The following is an 18511-nucleotide window of genomic DNA, read 5'->3' on the forward strand; positions in this document are numbered from 1 at the left end:
TGGTTAAGCGTCTGCCTTCGGCTCAGGGTGTGATCCTGGCGTTATGGGATCGAGCCCCACATCAGGCTCCTTTGCTATGAGTCTGCTTCTTCCTCTCCCACTCCCCTGCTTGTGTTCCCTCTCTCGCTGGCTGTCTCTATCTCTGTCGAATAAATAAATAAAATCTTTAAAAAAAACAAAAAGAAAGAAAGCAGGGCTTCACAGAGAATCAGAAGTAGGCGAAATGGCTTTCCTTCCCGAGGCTCTCTGTGTAGCTTTCTGTTCCTGTTGAACCGCAGCCTCCTTGAACAACGCTGGGTCACTCTGGGGTGCTGAACACACTGGCACACGGCCTGGTTATCCTGCAGAAGTGGCTCAACAGACCCAATACTTATCTTGCTTCTCCCATCGCCCTGTCTTGTAATTGCCCTGGCTCCTTTGAAATTGCATCCCTCTAAGAGGCTGTCGTAATGTATACCTCACAAGAGCTTCGAGAAAGCCTGCACGGTAGACTCCCAGGGAGTACAGATCAGCTTCAAAAGAAAGACGCACATGAAAGTACAGTCTCTCTGGGGCTCAGATAGCTACATTATTATGTCACTATATTAAGTCTGTCTCTTTATGGTACAGAGTTTCTGTATTATATGTATCTGTGTGCAATTATGATAAAGAATGGCATGTACAGATCTTTAATGACCTTTATGGAAATGTCACCAGATATGTCTTCAAGCCACACACACACACACACACACACACACACCCAGAGGAAAGCCTTTCCTCTGTGATGAAAACACCTTATAATTCTCTATTGTTTCCTTCCATTTTTTTTTCATCCTCTACAGATGGGCCTTTGTGCTGACTGCACATATGCATAAACAAGTAAATTCATTTCCACAGGTCTGAGGAATGAAGGAGTCCTTTGTGTGAACAGAAAGTCTCTCAGATGTCCAGGCTCAATAGCATTTAGAAGACCATCATCTATAAATCACACAGGAGAGGAAAAGATTCAACTGGGCAAAAGTCCCATCAGTACAGGCAAGAAAGAGATGTATGCAGTACAACATTCAACGACAGCATCTGAAGGGAAACTGAGTCAAGACCTCAAGTCACACCCGTCCTTGAGGCCGGACCACACAGCCTAGTACTATGGATTTTGGTAATTCTGGTTGTTTCCTGCTATGGGAGGAAGGAGCGCCCCAACAAGACTGCAAGCTCCCTGGGGCCGTATCTTCTGATTTTCTTAATCAATCTCCCTTTCCAGTTCCAGTCTGACCTGACACCAACACACACATACTTGAAAACCACACTTCCAACACCCTTTCCTACTTCCTGGCTACCAATTACACATATGGCCTACATTACGATTTAAGTCCCTTCTTATATTCAGCTGAGAACTTTAATTTAGGGGGTGAGATTATAAAGCAATGAGTCAAAAAATAAAGTCATGAGCCTGGTTTTTCTGCAAACAGAGAGAGTTTATGGGTTACCTAAGAATATCAGCTTCTCGAATCTCTTCTACGTAATTTTTTTTTTTTTTTACCTACATCATTATTATCCACTGAACCAACACTAGGTCTGAATAACTAACAAAAAAATGGGTAGATATATGTTTCTTTCTTTCTCAATAGTTAGAGATCTTTAAAACAAATGTAAAAGAATTTCCAAATCCAAATAAAGGAAAAGTATTTCTCAAAAGAGTCCCCTCATGATGTTGCACACTTATTTCACAACATTTCCTTGTACTTGAATCTCATTTTGAAATGTTTCTTCAATTCACTGGAAACATTTGTTGAATACTCACTATGCACCAAGCACCGTTCCAGGAATCTGTCCCCGGGGGGGAGGGGAGACTATAAACCAGAAAGAGATGCGGCAGTACAGCAAAACGATGAAGAGAGGGCAGGGGCAGCGTGCAGTGGAGGGTGGAGGTAGGAAATGTTAGGAAGAGGGGGCCTGAGATGTTCGGGTGACCACGAAGGCCTCTCTAAGCGGGTGACATCCGAGGAAGCACCTGAGGGAAGGAAGAGAGCAAGAAGGAGAATACGGGAAGAGGGTACAGTGGCCACAGTTTAGGAGGGAGTGAACGCAGGTGTTCGAGGTGTAGCGAGGAGACCAGTGATGGGGGGGCGCCTGAGTGAGGGCAGAAAGCCTGGGGGCTGGGGGGCTGGAGGGCTAGTGAGAAACAGGTCCAGGCACAGTAAGGACTTTTGCTCCTTGGCGAAGTGAGATGAGAAGCCATCACAGGGCTTTGAACAGGGGATTTAGATCTGACCAACATCTTAGCGGGAGTCACTCTTAACTGCACACGCTCTCTAAGGGGGCCCGGGGGCAACAGCCAGGCCAGGGGGCAACAGCTGGACCAGGTAGGAGGCCACTGAGAAAACAAGAGGCAAAAACCTTTTGGACGAGGGTAGTAGCAGCAGCAGAAAGGAGAAGCGGCTGCATTTCAGATCTATCTTTTAAAAACAGCTATCACGTAGGAAAATTAATTACTTTTCAATTTCCTCTCCACCAGAACTTTGGCAGTTTTTGAAAATTAACACCACCTTTCAGAAGTTTGGATTTGTTTCCATTGAAGGAATTCCCAATTATGTATTTGTAGGCTCTGAACACAGTTCTAGAAGAGAAGTTCCAAAAAAAATTCTGTGCGCTGTTGGTATCAAGAAATAAACATACATCCTCCCTCAGAATGCTTTTTGCCCTGGTGGAGGTTGTCGAAGAGCTGGCATACGTGAGCAGTATTTTTTAAAACGGAGCCTTATGAAAATCAATCCAAGAAGCATATATATCAGGCCTATCCGTGTGGTGGTGAAGCGGGGAGAGGTAGTCACAGGGGCAGGGAATCAGGGAAAAGGCACCACTGGGGTCACTCTATCATCATTCGAGAAGAAAAGCAAGATGCATCCTGGCCCCCAGCCCGCCGCTGGTGCCCTGAGAGTTTTGATAAAGCAAACACAGAGCGCTAAAACCACAGGGGCTCCCCACAGCCCTGCTCTGCCCCACCCATAACAGGAAATCGGTCGGATGAGCCCTCATCCGACCAGAGATGACTGACAAAATCACGGAGTGGTTTTATAATCACAAGCCATCCCTAGGGGAAATTTACACCATGTTCTGGATGAGAAGCAAAACCCCCATAATAATGCACTCCTTATGCACCCAACATGCCAGACCCTTCACATGCATTCTCCTCCCCATGACTCATTAGACAAGAGCCAGTATCTCTATTCCATGATGAAAAACTGGGGCTCAGATATGTGAGTGATTTATAAGACCAAAACGCTAATAAGTAAGAGGTAGAAGATGAACCCAGCCCCCCCTGCCCACCCCTGCAAAAATTCTCTTCTTTCCCGCCTGGAGTTGCTCATCAGCGACTGAGTGAGACAGCCAGGAGCAGATCTGAGCTGAAAATAGTATTTCAGGAGGCTCAGAAGCGAACTCCCGGTGCAGCCCCTGAGATCCTGACCCCGCAGCAATGGAGGCTGGGGTGAGTTTTCATTTTTAAGAGATTGTGAGCAGATCATAAGTTGAAGAGACTGTTTCTTACCGAAGTTCAAACTCAATGCTTTGGAATCGATAGTAATAATAATGACAGCAACCCCTGAGTAGAAGTACGTTGTGCTAGCAGTTTCCATGCATTCTCTCCTTGCTTTACAAAGTCCTGGCCGAGTAGGTGTTTTTACCCACATTTTACTGATGTGGAAATTGGCTCGGTGATGTGACTTCCTCAGACTCTCCAGAGAAGGGCAAAACCACACCTTGAACTCACACTGGCCCCACTCCAGAGCCTGTGTTCTTCCTGCTAGTATGGGCAAGTGGTCCAGAGCGTGGCCACTGGGACTAGACAGCCCGGGTTGGAATTCTGCCTCTGCGTGGCCTGGGCAAGTTACTTAACTTCTCTGTGCCTCAGTTTGTAAAATGAAGATAAGAACCCACCTCAGAGGATTGCACGAATCAATCTATATAAAACTCTTAAAATAGTGCCTAGGAAAGAGTGTGCACCTGTGTTAGTGATAATTATCAATATCATTACACAATCATATTCCACAAGAAGAACATGGAATTATTGCATGACTATCAACATTTCTTTGAAAACAGTGGGCAAGGACCACTGTTCGCATGACTTTTGGGGTCCTGTCTGCTCTCAAGGTTAACAGACACTTCGTAACGTCACAACTTAACGCAAATGATAATGATCCGATTTCCTTATGAGGCAAGGCTGTTATTCGATCAGCTTCAAAAAACCTGAGATATTAATAGCCTTGTGCAAACAAAGTGTTTATTATATATACCTCATGGCTTTTCTTTTCTTTTAAGTGGGTTACTCTACTGGGCGTCTCCGATGTGGCGCTGGAGTCAGGATCAGCACTAGGGGGTTGTGTGCTGTAAAACTCTGTACAACAGGAGCACAGTATAACTTTTTTTTTTTTTTCAGGAGCACTTTTTGCAATTCTAATTTAACAGACAGTCAGTTTTTTTGGCTGACCTCTTTTTATTTTACACACCCTTGGGCAATATGAGAAATGAAAGCTGAACCCTGTGTGTGTGTGTGTGTGTGTGTGTGTGTACGCATGTGTTGGGGGTTCGGAAAAGGGGTCAATTTTTATTAACCCCGTTAGTGCCATGCTCCCTACAGTGACAGGAGCCTCACCCTTCATTCTGTAGCATTACAGTCCCTTCAAAAGCAGGCCTAGGCCATCAACCTTGAACTTTCATGGCAAAGCCTCAGGGGTGCGCATAGTTTAAAGTCTTTTGCAGAAATTCTATATATTACATATACAGAATTCAGAATTCCTCTGAAGTCCACTTGAGCTTATTTCATGTCCGCTTTTATCTTCTACTGACCAACAGGGACTCATCAGCAGACTGGATTCTACCAAGCTCTCTGGCAGCAACGCCAGTGGCCTCATACCAGCGCCGTGCAAGAAGATGACAGTTTTCTCCTGATGCTTTATGGTGTACGAACCCATTATATCACGTTGTCTCCCCAGGAGTTATTTTATGTGATTTTATTAATGGTCTGAAGCTAACAAATTAATCTTAAGAATAATCTGGCAACGGACTTTGGCAGGTAATTCCGTCGAGGGCTCTTCCTCTTCGAGGAATCAAAGAGTCCGAAGCCAAAATCTAAGAGATGATATGGAAGGAAGCGAGCTAGCATATGTCGAGTGCCCCTCTCCATCTGGCAGTTTCACCCCTACAATAAACACCAAGCTAATCGGGAATTATTAAGGAAACGTGGGTCACAATGCTCATGCCATTGAACCCTCCACCATGTTGCCTCATAAAGGGTGAAGAGAGAGCACAGATGGAGTCATCAAATCCCAGGATGTTAGTGCACACATTGAAACACAATAAAAGTAATTTCAACGTGATTAAAGAAAATGCTGTGCATATTAATTAACCAAACCTGCTCTGATCTCAATCCGATTTATTCAGATATCCCTGCTGTAAATATTGTTGGGCTCAAAGGAATCTCTTGATTCACACAGATGGCTCCACCCAAGGAGTCCAACCAAGATGGCCAGGCTGCCTCCCCCCCCCCAATTGCCACAACTCCCTTTCTGGAAGAAATGAATTCTGAGGCATTTCTCTGGATCCTCCAGCTTTTGCTTTAAGAGTACCTTGGGTATATCTCTATTAGTGGAAAGACAGTACTTTTGAGACACAGTGTCAAATAACTGATTGTTATTTGAGGTCATGAAACTTGGCGGTAGCTTGTTATTCAGCAAATAGATTGTCAAAACAGTCACAAGGGTACAAGTCTTATTATCCTAGAGGTGGTAACGTTTGAAATGAGCAGTTAGTGTGAAAAGGGTATGAGTTAGTGAGAGGAAGCTAGAAATATCTGAAAGCTCCAAGGTCCTCTGAAGTCAGTACAGCTAACGTAAGTATTGGTTGGTGGTCTCGTGGGGCCATGAAGTCATGACTGCCCTTAAATAAGTTATTAATTTCTTGGGGCCTCATTTCTTCCCTTGTAAAATTGGGAATTTACCCTAGTCCAAGATGGCAGGTGCTTTGCTCATGTTGGTGATATTCATTTTGAAGAATATCTCTCTTCCCTATTCTCTTTCTCTCGCATAACTCTGGGCATGATCTTAATCATAAATATAGGAGCAAGTTAATCAAAGAAAGGTATGTTCAAATTTCCAAATGAGCTGAGAGCTATTCTAAAGATTGTAGGTTCGAAGGCATTCCCAGAGCACTGAAGCTTTATCTGATCATGTTCCGATAAAGGCTGCCTTTGGCATAAAGCTTTAAAAAACATGGTAAGGGTCATTCCCATTCGGAAAAAGTTCACTTTTTATCCTTTTTTTAGCCTCTTCTCTGTCCTCATCTATCAAAGGGCTTTATCGCTCTCCTATTCCCTCCAATACTGGTGTGTATTCGAAGTCACTCCATGATCACACCAGTATATGCTATTTAGAGTCTGTCAACATAACAAAAGTCAGAGAGAACAGGAGGACAGTAAGGCTTTAACACCATTCTTCAAAGTTCTGACAGACTATTCTGTAGAGAGGAGAGCAGTGAGAACTCCGAGTTCCCCTGCCAAGCTAAATGTGACTTCCATGGAAGCTCGGGTGTCCTAACGCTCCCAGGCGAGCAGAATCAACAGATGTATGGCTCTGGGCAAGACAAACTCCAAACTCACTCACAGAAAAGCCATCTTAGTCCCTTCCAGCCTGGTATTCTGACTCTAGAAAGGGTGCCTGCATACATCTTATGGGACAGAATGACCCCCAACCCCTGCCTGAAATCTGCGATTCCCAATGGAGAATGAAGAATGATCATATCCAAACATCTGAGAGCCTTTGCAAACCACACCTGTCCAGAGGCGCTCCTTTTTTTCTCTAGGGAGAATCAGAATCTACAGAAAGGGACTGTGGCAAGCCCTTATCGCAGCTCCCATGGGGCTTTTGTACTTGGGGGAACACTGCACCCACACACAAACTTGCACGTGCACACACATATACACACACACGTTCTCTCCCCCCCCCCCCCCCCCCGCTTAAAACCAATGCCCTGAGGAATTCTAACAAACTATCCTTTCAGCCATCTGAACAGCCTGAGAACCTATTCACAGTCATCCTACCCTTCTTCTAGGGAGTAGAATGTCAATTGCACGTCAAGTAATACAGTAATCAAAGGGCATCTAGAAGCTTTGGAGGCTTTGTTCTTCTCAATAGTGGAGCTGGATTTCCAAATAGCTAAAGATCTCCCCATTTAAGCACCAAGCCTTTTTTTTTCCCCAAAAAATAATTTTTCATCAATTTCGGACATGAAACTCTCTGAAATTCTATTGTATATATTCAGTTTCCTGAATATAATTTAACCTCACCTTCATAATTCAAGGCTCTTATCATAAGCACCAATTTCCGTCCTGGGGCTAGAAGAGGGAGTTTATTCCTGAAGGCTGCAAAGACCGCCAAATGGCTGCTGAAGGCAAGTGGAAAGTCGGAGAACAAGCCAAAAATGGGACTCCAAATAAAGACACCAGAGCAGACGTCAGGAGCCAGGTGGGGTGCCACAGCTCTAAGGGCTGGGTTAGCTACAAACAGGGTAAGATTTAGAAAAAGTGTCCACAACAAGCCTGGCGTTCATTCTGTGACCTGGTTTTGGGGGCTAGCATCACCGAGATGTGCAGGCAAAAATCTCAAGTCTAAAGCATCATCTGCTTCTGTCCAAGTGTCTACCTCCAGCCCTCCCCTTCTAATTCAGTGCTTCTAATTTCTCGTGGTCCTAGAGATGACCAACCTGGTCACAAGCGAATAAAGGGCCAAAGGCTACCTTTCTGCTAACTCAGCTGTGTGCGTGCTTTGTGTCTTCTGGTCGGGGGCCTCTGACTTACTTCCTAGTCGTGTGTCAGGAGGGGAGATTGCTGCCTCATTGAGCTCCCGACCGATAAGGAGTTGTTTACTTTCCCTCTAAAATTCTCTTCTTCCGGGTTCCTATGTTCAGTGACAGTGAACCAGCCCACGATCACCCACTTCATACAATATGCTCCCATCTTGGGCTGTACCTTTTCCAACTGGGGACTCCAATCTCTGCAGATCTTGCTGCTCCTGAATGGGACAACGGGTGTGGCAGTTACATCCGAGAAGGTACACAGCCACGAAGAAGTCACTAAGGAAGAAGTCACTAAAGGCCCTCGAGGGACACTCCCCTTCCCAGTGATGAGAGGGCCTCCGAGAGTAAGGCAAGTGATCAGTAATTCTGCTACGAGAGGCCACCCCCCAGGGCACAGGATCAGTGGCCTAAGAATAACAGTGACTTGGCAGCTTGTTAGAGGCAACAAGACGTAAGAGATCTTGCCTTCAATTTACTGAAGTCAGACAACTGAAACGGAGCCAGTGAGAACAATCCATGACGCTATCGTCCATACAAAGAGACACGTCAAAGCAATTTAATTGAAAAAGAAGAAAAAGGAGAACATGGAACATGTTTTGGTTTTTATTATTTTTTTAATTACTTTGAATTATGTATCTTTGATCTAGCTTCTTTTTCAGAGAACCCAGTCTTTGCTTTCCCCCCAGATATCAATCCACCCTCTGGCTGGCCTAGTGTCTCTTATTTTTCTTCTATTCTGGCTGATACTGAGGCAAAGAGGAAGGGAAAGAACAGGATGTGGTGAGGAGCATGCACCTGGAGACACAGCTGGATTGGTAATGGCCACCCTGCCACTTCCCAGCTGTGTGATCCTGGCCAAGTGACTAACTTTCTCTTTGACTCAGCATCTTTCTCTGTGAAAAGGAGGAAGAATACAGTAATAGAAAGAATACCTTCAGTGGGTGAATGCGGTCAAAAAGGTACAAACTTCCAGTAATAGGATAGATAAGTCCTGGGGGTATAATGTACAGCATGGTGACAGTAGCTCACAATACTGTAGCATATACTTGACAGTTGCTCAGAGAGCACATCTTAAAAGTTCTCACCACAGAGAAAAGAAATGTGTAACTATGTGAAGTGATGGGTGTTAACTGAACTTATCGTGGTAAACATTTTGCAATATATACATACATCAAATCACTATGTTGTACACCTTAAACTAACACCATGTAATATTACAGTTATATTTCAGTAATTTCTGGAAAAGAAAAGAATACCTCATCATGCCAGCTTCACAGTACAGTTGTAAGTATTCACGGCGACAATACTTACAACACACTTAACAAAGTCTCTGGTACCCAGGAAGCCCACTCGGACACCATCCTGGGTGACCGGAAGCAATGGCTGCCCTCACAGGGCTCTCAGAACATGCACTGAGATTTGAAGTTCTCCAAGAAGAGGTCCTTGGGGATTCATTTTAATGAGAATTATTTTTCATGAACACACAAGTAAACTAGTACTTGAGACTCTTTTTAGAACTTTTAAAACCTATTCTCTGCAATCTATACACAACATTTGTTAGTCTAGTAACCCCCATTCTCATAATAAATACAAAGAAAATTCTCATCCAAATTACGGACGTTTCCAAATGTTTAGAATCCAGAACAACTAGAAGTTTCTGCATACTGATGTCAATTCCTTTCTTTTCCTCAAGTAAGGCCCCTTTTCAGTCATAGAGTCGTCCGGGCCTCTTCCTTAGCACCGTGGTTCTCTGGTGTGTTCTTGGCCCTTTTTGGTCTCCCTCCACATGCTCTCCCTGGAGGGCCAGCTTCTCCCAGCCTCCCCTCACCTCCAGTCCCTCCTGCGCACCACCCACGAGGTGCCCTCCACAGGCCCCTTCAAGGCTCTGTTTTTGCACAGGTTGCCCCTGTGTCCAGAATGATCGTCCTTCCTCCTGTCTGAACAGATACTTCTCAAGGCCCTGCTCAGAAGTCAACTCCCTGGTGACATCTCTCCAACTCTGCTCTCTACACACACCGCTCCTATGACCCACAGGCAAGGCACCCGCGCACAGGGCTGCCTCCCTCCTCAGACTCGGGGCTTTTCAAAGCAGTGCTTTCAAGTGCATACGAATCCCCCAAAGGTCCCATGAAGAACATAGATTCTGCTCTCCATGTTGTGCGTTCTGACTCAGTGGGTCTGGGATGGGGCCCGAGATTCTGCATTTCCCGCAGCGTCTACATAAGGCTGACCTACTGCCCTGTGATCCACTTGAGATGCTTTTAAGAACCTTTCTGAAAAGTCAATGACTTGGCACTTCATCGTCACCATCATCAAGCATCATCTTGTAACACAGCTGCCCAGCAACTATACTTTGGGAGATGAAAGAGGTGTCAGGGCGGCCCAAGATAACGCAGGGCAGGGGCAGACAGGCAACGGGGGCGGGGGGCTTGCTGGACAGAGTGGGTAGAAGCAGAAAAAGGAAAGGAGAGAGAACGAGGCTCGCGAAGAGGCAGGAGATAGCAAAGAGAGGAAGAAAAGGAGTGAAAACTCCAGGCAGAGAGAAGACAATAGGAAGGCCGACATTGTCTGGCTTTCCAGATTGGGGGGGTGGCCTTCTGGATGCCATCCCCCCCAAGGGTGGGTACTCCAGCCATTTACGCCACCGGAGAAACGTGCTCAGACCTTCACCACTTTCTTCTAAAGGTTCTTCCTTCCTGACTGAGGAAGGAGCTACCGATGGCAGAGTAATAGCAAATGAGAGCGTCCCTCATGATTGTGACCGTGCAGAATGGCTTCTATCGGCTCAGAAAATCTACGACGGCAGAAAGGATTTCACCCGAAGACTTCAAACTGACTGTCCACCAACACAACCTCCACAAAAGTTACCTGATACAGTTCGATCCGTTGTTCCGGCACCCTGGCTTTCGGGTTCTGTAAACGAAAGACTCTGAACTCTGCTTTCACCAAATTGGATGCATTCTTCTCCATCGCCGAGACGTCAAATCGGACAATTCTGAAGTAGGGTCTGTAGAAAGTGGGCGGGATGGCATCTGTAAAAAGTTAAGGCAATCATTGAAAATGATAAAATCCATTGTTCTCTCAAAAAGACCGTGCAGCACGAGACAGTCTCAAGAAAACATAAGGGAAATATCTACAGAACGATTATCGTTTCCAAGGGCCAATTTAATACCATTAACCATTTAACCAGAGGGGGGGAAAATAAATAAACATGTGCATTGGATTACAGGAGTAGCAGATTAATAGAGATTAACAAACCACTTCCAACTCCATTTGAGGGCATGCAGTTAACCCTATCCTTTGAAAGTTGACAGAGCAGTGGAAAATCCTAGACGGTTAAGAATTGGAACAAGTTTGTGACAGTTGATGCCTGGAGAGAGCTGTCGGGCTTGCACACGCTTTAATCAGATGTGCCAAGAAAATAGCTCCTAATGGCAAGCAGTTTGCCCATGTATTTTTTTTCCTTGAAGTTTTGGCATCCGAATACTCTACTCTATCCAGGTTCATTTATTGCATCTTTTTTGGCTTCAATATTTTGGTTTTTCACACACATTTATGACCAAATACACCCTCTCATTAAGTTAGGGTGAGAAAATTTGAATTAAGAAAAAACCAACTATACCCACATACTGGTTATCCTAGCCAATGAACGGAAAGAGCCCCAACTCCTTCTGTTCTAAACCCTGTAAAACACAGACAGGCAGAGAGTCCACAACAATTTCAAGTTCATGGGTTGCTAGAGGTTTGCTGGGTTCTGCAGTCATCTGCCGCTGCCTTTGGATAAGCAATGAACTATGCCAACGAAACCGAAGCAGGTCCTAATCCCAGCCGCGGGCTTCCTATAGGGCACCGGTTTATTGAACTTGTCCCAGATGTTTCTACAATTCTCCTCCCACATCTTCTGCAAACTCTCTTTCATTCTTGCGGAATGCTCTGTCCAAATCTGGTCGCTCCAGAACTTTCTACCCTCTTCTCAACTATGTAGCTTCATTACAACATAATCATTCACAGTTGTTTATGGCTTTTTACAAGTGTTTTTATTACTCCTGCATTATGTTTGTTTATTTTGTTTCCCCCCCATGAAATTTTAAGAATCTTGAGGGCAGAGACCAGATTTGCCAGGTCTTCCTTCCCCCCGCCCCACCCCCTACCTCCCTAGGACAGGGCCCTGCACACATGGACTTCACCAACGATCCACTGTTTGCATAGTCAGTCATCAGTGGGAGTCTTGAAAGACCGGCCATCTGGCTCTTGGCAAGACTACCTTCTTATTAAATAAACGAGCCATCCTGCCGATCTTAAAATAGAAAGAAATACCTTTCGTGATTTCTTGGGAAACCCGTGCCCTGACGATTAGACTGAAAAAAAAATGCTAGCCACACACCACCATTCGCTGGTCTTAAGAGCTCGGCCCTTTTTTCCCTCGAGGGGGCCTTCCCCCGTCCCTCTCCCCCTGTCCTGCGACTCTCAGAAAGCCGCGTACGAGGAAGCCGGGAATTCCCAGCCACGCTCCGCACCGTGACGGCTTCACAAACGACTGTGTGAATGGAAGCTTTGTAGCTCGTGAGCCAGGCGTCTCCGAAACAAACAAACAAACAAAATAAAAACCCCCAAAAATCTAAAGCATCCAGGTGTCAGAGAAAAGAAAGCATTCACGCAGACACGGCGAGGGCCCAGCGCATTACGGCTGTGAATGAGTCGGTGGTTTTCAGGCAGAGAGACGCACGTACAGGCAGCCAGGATTTTGGGAGCCCCCCACGCACAGCAATTTGAAAAGGTCGCTGCTGGGCTGCTGGGAAGAAATCGAACTTTCTCTCCTCTGGAACGCGCCCACCCCGGGTGATTGGACAAGTGGGTCCTGGCCTGACCAGCTCAGCTGCAAACAGGCCAGATGCCCAGGCAGAGAAGCTGGGCAAGGCTGGAGCCAGGCTCTCTGGCTTTCTACACCCCCGAGTTTGGCCAGAACCTTCCACAGGCCTAGTGGCTGCGTTCGTCTTCACATGGCCTCCCCATTAGACAGTAGAAGCTTCAAACATGCTTTGAAAGAGCATCCTGAAAGCGCAAAGCTCATTCGTGCGTTTCCTGTGAGGAGGCCGAGTAAACAGCTCGCGAGGGCTTTCCCCTCCTCATTCAGCGGAACCCCCGCAGGCCAGTCCTCCCTTCCCCAAACACCCATCTTTCACACCCACCCGCCCCAATCTTATCCTTCCATCGGGTTTGTAAATAAGTGCTCTTGAGATTTATTTTTATTCTCTTTTGTGTTTATTAAACTTTGAGCGATTTTTTTCCCCCTTTCTGGTCTTCTGCCCAAACTCACTCTTTCTTTTTATGGCTGCTTCGGACCATGAGGTCAATTTTGTTTCTTCTTCTTCTAAGCAAATTGTCCAATGATCCTGTCCTAGGCTTTTGAGCTTTGAAGGGGCGTTTGCAAATATTTACAGGAGTAGCTTGATCGTGAAGTGCAGCTGCTCCCTGTGCCCTGGCGAACAGCCCTCCTCCCCTCGGGCTCTTACAACCCGTTCCGCTCCTTCTATTTCAATGCCTGATAACACAGATCTGTGTTTGGGGGGTGGTTTGCTTTAGAAGCAGAAGGAGCTCAGGCACGAGGGGGAAGGACCACGGCGCAGCCCCTACCGGCAACTCTGCTCTGGTCTGGTAACCGCAGGGAAGGGGCCGGGCCCGGAGGAAGCCGCAGACTCCCCCCACCCCTGCTGCAGCCCCCGAGAGCAGGAGATCACTCAATAAAGACTGTTGACCAGAAAGAACTGACGACCTCTTCCAAGGGCCGGTTGCAGCTGTCCCCTGCTGTCATCTGCTATGGGTCACCAGCCCCCTGCCTGGCTGAGGGACTTGAGTGACTTGGCAAATGTTTCTGCATTTGGGGGAAAAAAAAAGAGTCACAGCAAATTGCTCTGGCCTGGGCTGTGACCCTACCCTTACCTCATAAAAGCTGTTGGATGCACGGTGTGCGGAGAGCCGACAGCGGCCCATCGACACCCGGCCGGGGACAGACACGGCAGGCTCGCTCCCTGGGCTCAGGGCGCCAAAGCGGCAGGGCAGGTACTTAATGGCTTGGGCAGCCCTGATCCACCCACTCAGCCCTGGAGGGATGGAGCTTTTTCCTCTGCCTTCTCCAAGAACTCATTTCCCCCGTTGGAATGGGAGTTCTCCCTAAAGTCCGATCCCAGCTCCCACTCCATGGCCAGGTGGTCGGGTACTCGGGCTTGACCTTTGCCAACTCACCCACACTCACATCCTGGTTGGCTCCTGCCTCGCCATTTCTGACCCACTTTTTTTTTTTTTTTTTTGGGTTCAATCAAATCGATTTTCCTGCAAGCCTTTGGATCAGACCACCAGGCTGATTCCGCGCCTCCTCCCGTGCTCTCTCCCATGGGCCTGCCTCCCAGGGAAAATCTTGCACATGGGAGATTCCAGAATGACATCAAGTGGGTGGTGTTTCCCTCTCCTTAACCCTGGCCACGCCTCCCTGCTGAATCGAATTTGGGGGAATGGACAAGAGGGAGAAAAAAATGAGGAATTCTAACTAGCTATCACTTTCTGAAGTAACAGTGAACAGAAGCCTAATTTTAGCACTTAATCATAAGCTACTTTCATAAACATTGTATACTGACCTGTTACCTGTTCCAGTAATTTAATAATAGCTCAATGCATATTATCTTCTCCCTAAGCAAACACCTCTGGTCCAGGAATCTTTCCATACAGTTCTCTGGTTCTCCGCAGCCCAGGGCTGGCTGCATGGACGTCTGATCAGAGCAGTTACACAAAAAAGTCTCATATTTGAGTTTAATGCTCTATGGTCACCATCTTGAAATCCTTCATAATCTCATCTTTGAGTTTAGGCTTTAGAAGGGAAGCCCGATGGGACGAATGAAATGTGTGCAGGGGCCATAAAGCCTTGGCTTGTGAGCTAGTCCATCTCTCGTTACCTGCGGGCCTTCCTAAGATTGGTCCTCAGCCCCCTAACCCTCACCCTCTGGTGCCCGCAGCCTCACCTGGGGGAGTAAGGGTCAGGCACACACCACTGAGCCATCTCAGGGCAGGGCAGGGGGGCAGCTCTTTCCACCCGAGGCTCGCAGTGTTGCAACGCATTCAGAGGGCAACTCTTGCCCACTCTTGATCTGGGTGCCAAGCCCACTGCAGAGTTTGCAATCCTATGGGTCGGAGTGGCGGTCCCATGGGAAGGGAGATGCCAGGCTCAACGTGGTGTCAGTCTGGTGGCTGGAAGCAAGGGGCACCCAGCTGCACGGTCCCAGGGTAGAGGGCAGGGCCCCGGGGACTGTGAATCTGCTCCCGCTCTGGAAGTGTCCCTGTACCCAAAAGGGCATGACATCAAAGAGCACATGAAAACACTGCACCAGGTCAAGAGAGTGGAGAGAGAGAAAGGGATCATGGAACCAAGGAAAAAGTTCTATATTTTAGAATCTTCGACAGTATATGTTCCCTGCTTTTTAAACAAGAGGCCCCACATTCTCCTTTGGAAAAGCATCCCACACATTTTATAGCTAGCCCCACCACAGTGAAATCTGTGGGATCTTAATGCCACGCGGGACCTTCAAGGCCATCTGAATTTTAATCCCAAATCATCCGGTGCTAGCTGTATGGCAACAGGGACATAATTTGGCTTTTCTGAGCCTGTTTCTCCACCTACGCAATGATCTAAATAATTCCTTATAAAATACGCATTGACTCGTGTGGTCAGGATTGCATAACTAAGCAGATGGAACATTGGAGCACTGGTCTAGCACTAATTTCCCTTCAGAAAGGTCCCTTCCTGTCCCCCTTCTCATTCTGCAGAAAGGCTGCCAAGTGGTCCTCGGGCCTTCCTTGAATATCCTCAGGGAGACAAGACTCTTCTACGGCCTGACTAACTTAATTTGAAGAGGAGACGAGAAGGAGCAGAAGCAGCTAGGTGTACTGGGGCAGTTTATAAACGACTCTACCTGTGAGTCAACCAAAGTTCTCGCAGACTCCCCACCACCGGCCTTCGGCATTCTGCCTCAGAAAGGGGCCAAGAGAATTCCTTCTTTTCCCCAGACTGTGTCAAGCTATTCCACCTCCCACTACGACGCTCATAGTAGGACTACTTACCAAAAAGGCAGCAAAAACCAAAACCTGAGCAAAGTCTGACAACATCACCAGTATGTGATGAGCTCTGACGAAGAATGCGGATTGGGGGCCTGAAAGAAATACCCCCAAGAATGTCCAGAGCTCAGCCTTTAGGAAGGCAATGCTTCACGCATCCATCTGTTGCTTATTTTCTACTAGGTTTGTCTACTTGCCTGAGGCACTCACCATTCACCTGAACCTTCGATACAAGTTAGTCTCCCTCCTTGGGGAAAGGTTGCACAAGCCTTACAAAGTAGTCCAGGCTCCTGGTGATTAGTGGATGCGTGGACACTTCATAGCAGGGGTTCCCAAAGCGTGGGTGTGGATAGTGGTCATCTGCATTTCATCGAACCCCTTGGGTGACTCGTACATTCCCTAAAGCTTAAGAGCCACTGAAATAAATACAGAAGAAAAGAAATCCACACAGAAAGACAGACAAAGGAGCTTATTAATATACTTATCACCTGGCTCCATCCCCGACCTACTGGGTGAATTTCAGATGATTCTGTTTTACACTCAGGTCTGATAGCATCCGCCCTAGACTATAGTCCAACCACCTACGATAGACTTTTTTTTTTTTTTGAAAGCACTGATCAACTTCTCTAACATACTACTAAAATTGAAAATACTAATTATTTAGTCTATTGGTTTTTTTATTGTCCATCTCCTGCTGCTAGAATATAAACTCCACAGAGGAATCTTTGTTTTGTTCAATGACGTATCCAAAGTATCTAGGAAAGTACACAGAACATAGCAGTCATTCAATAAATAGTCAGGAATGATTAAAAAAAAAAACACAGAGGAGTATCTAAACTTTTTTTAAGAAAGAAAGTTATTATTGGAAGCATCTAAACTTTTGATCAGGCATTATACATAGAAAAAAAGAGTTGGAGAGAGAAAAGATGAAATTACAGAAACACGAGACTCTGATAATGGAAAAATAGAATTCCCCCATGATTTGCACTAATTGTCTCCCTTGACTCCACATTTCAAAGTAAAGAACTTTGCAAATATGAATGCCGGGGTCCCAGCCCCAGAGACTGTTTAATTAATTGGACTGAGAGTGACTTTTTTAAGTTCCTCAGAATCCAATCCCTTAAAAAGGAACTGATAGGGGCGCCTGGGTGGCACGGCGGTTAAGCGTCTGCCTTCGGCTCAGGGCGTGATCCCGGCGTTCTGGGATCGAGCCCCATATCAGGCTCCTCCGCTATGAGCCTACTTCTTCCTCTCCCACTCCCCCTGCTTGTGTTCCCTCTCTCAGTGGCTGTCTCTATCTCTGTCAAATAAATAAATAAAATCTTTAAAAAAAAAAAAAAAAGGAACTGGTAACACTTGGTTTGAAGAAGGAGACAACTCCGAGACACCAGAGAGACTCCAAATATTTCAGGGGCTTGCATATGGGAAGTTCTCACTTTCCAAAAGGGCCAAAGAGTCATATTTTGGATAAACATATAAACAATTTTTCTAATAATTTAGAAGAGTTTAAAAAAATACACTGTGCTTCAAGGTTGGGAGTGCTCACTTCGCTGGAAGAATTCATGTAATTTCAAGATGAAAGATGCAATGAGGTGTCCCGAATCTTGTGGCAGGTAGAACTAGGGGGCCAGCTCACTCATAGCTCATCTTTCTTGTTTTGATGCTCTCCATTCATGAAACCTCCCAAAAATGGTCTTATCCCCTAAATCCCATATTAGATGGTTGTCACTCACCACCTGCGTGGGAATTACCTGGGGGCGGGGAGGGGGGGGTTATTAATATACTTATCACCTGACTCCATCCCAGACCTACTGCGTGAATTTCAGATGATTCTGTTTTACACTCAGGTCTGATAGCATCTGCCCTAGACTCCAGGCCAACCACAACAAAGTTGGCGAGGCTTCCCTTCCAGTTCCTCGGCAACATGAACTAGCCAGGGAAGAATAAAAAAGGTCCGTCCACCATCCACATCCTGAGAAAGAATGGCCTGGTGTCACTGCAGACTCAGAATTCTACTTCATGACCCCCTCCCATTTTATAGTAGCTTCACAGACTTCATTTCTGCTCAGAGGGTGGTTTTTGTCCCCATTTCACAGATAAGGAAATTAAGAGCAAGGAGAGTGAACTAGCTCTTGGCTAAGGTCAGGTGAGCTTGGTCCTTCAACCAAAAGCTCTGGTTTTTCACTATAATGCCTGCCTTCTGCACAAAGGAGCCCCTTGAACAGAAGGCATGAATAGTACCCAGGGCAGAAACACTGACCCAGGCATTGGGCCCTGTCACACAACGCAACACAAAGAAGTGGCTCCTTCTCAACTTGGGATCAGCTTGACCTTGCCTTAATGCTCAAGAAAGTAAATGCGAGATCAAGTATTTTTGCTGATACTTCTGGAAAGAATGACCTCAGTTTGGAGATCTGGGGCTTGCTCAGTGTGGATGTTTCCCCATGAGATGCACTTTGCCAACATCAGTATGGTCCAGAACCCTGCGCCCCCCACACAGATGTGCCTGGTGGCTCTCGTCCCAGTGGCATCCCTGGCTCCTACCCCACGCTCCTCGAATGAACAGAGCTAACTTCTCATC

The 18511-nt window shown here is 46.4% G+C and overlaps 1 protein-coding gene across 3 annotated transcripts in view; it reads right to left on the bottom strand.

The window, feature by feature from the left end:
• Positions 1-18511, bottom strand: part of TGFB2 (transforming growth factor beta 2) — a 77453-nt gene that overhangs the window by 17311 nt on the left and 41631 nt on the right. For all 3 annotated transcript variants that reach the window (XR_005836320.1, XM_008685675.2, XM_008685674.2), the window contains one exon: positions 10696-10859. Coding sequence is in view for 2 of the 3 variants with exons in the window: in XM_008685675.2 (XP_008683897.1) it covers positions 10696-10859 (164 nt within the window). In the remaining variant the exon portion in view is untranslated. The remainder of the gene's footprint in view (positions 1-10695; positions 10860-18511) is intronic.

The sequence above is a fragment of the Ursus maritimus genome, unplaced genomic scaffold, assembly GCF_017311325.1.
Source record: "Ursus maritimus isolate PB19 unplaced genomic scaffold, ASM1731132v1 scaffold_2, whole genome shotgun sequence".
Taxonomy (NCBI): domain Eukaryota; kingdom Metazoa; phylum Chordata; class Mammalia; order Carnivora; family Ursidae; genus Ursus; species Ursus maritimus.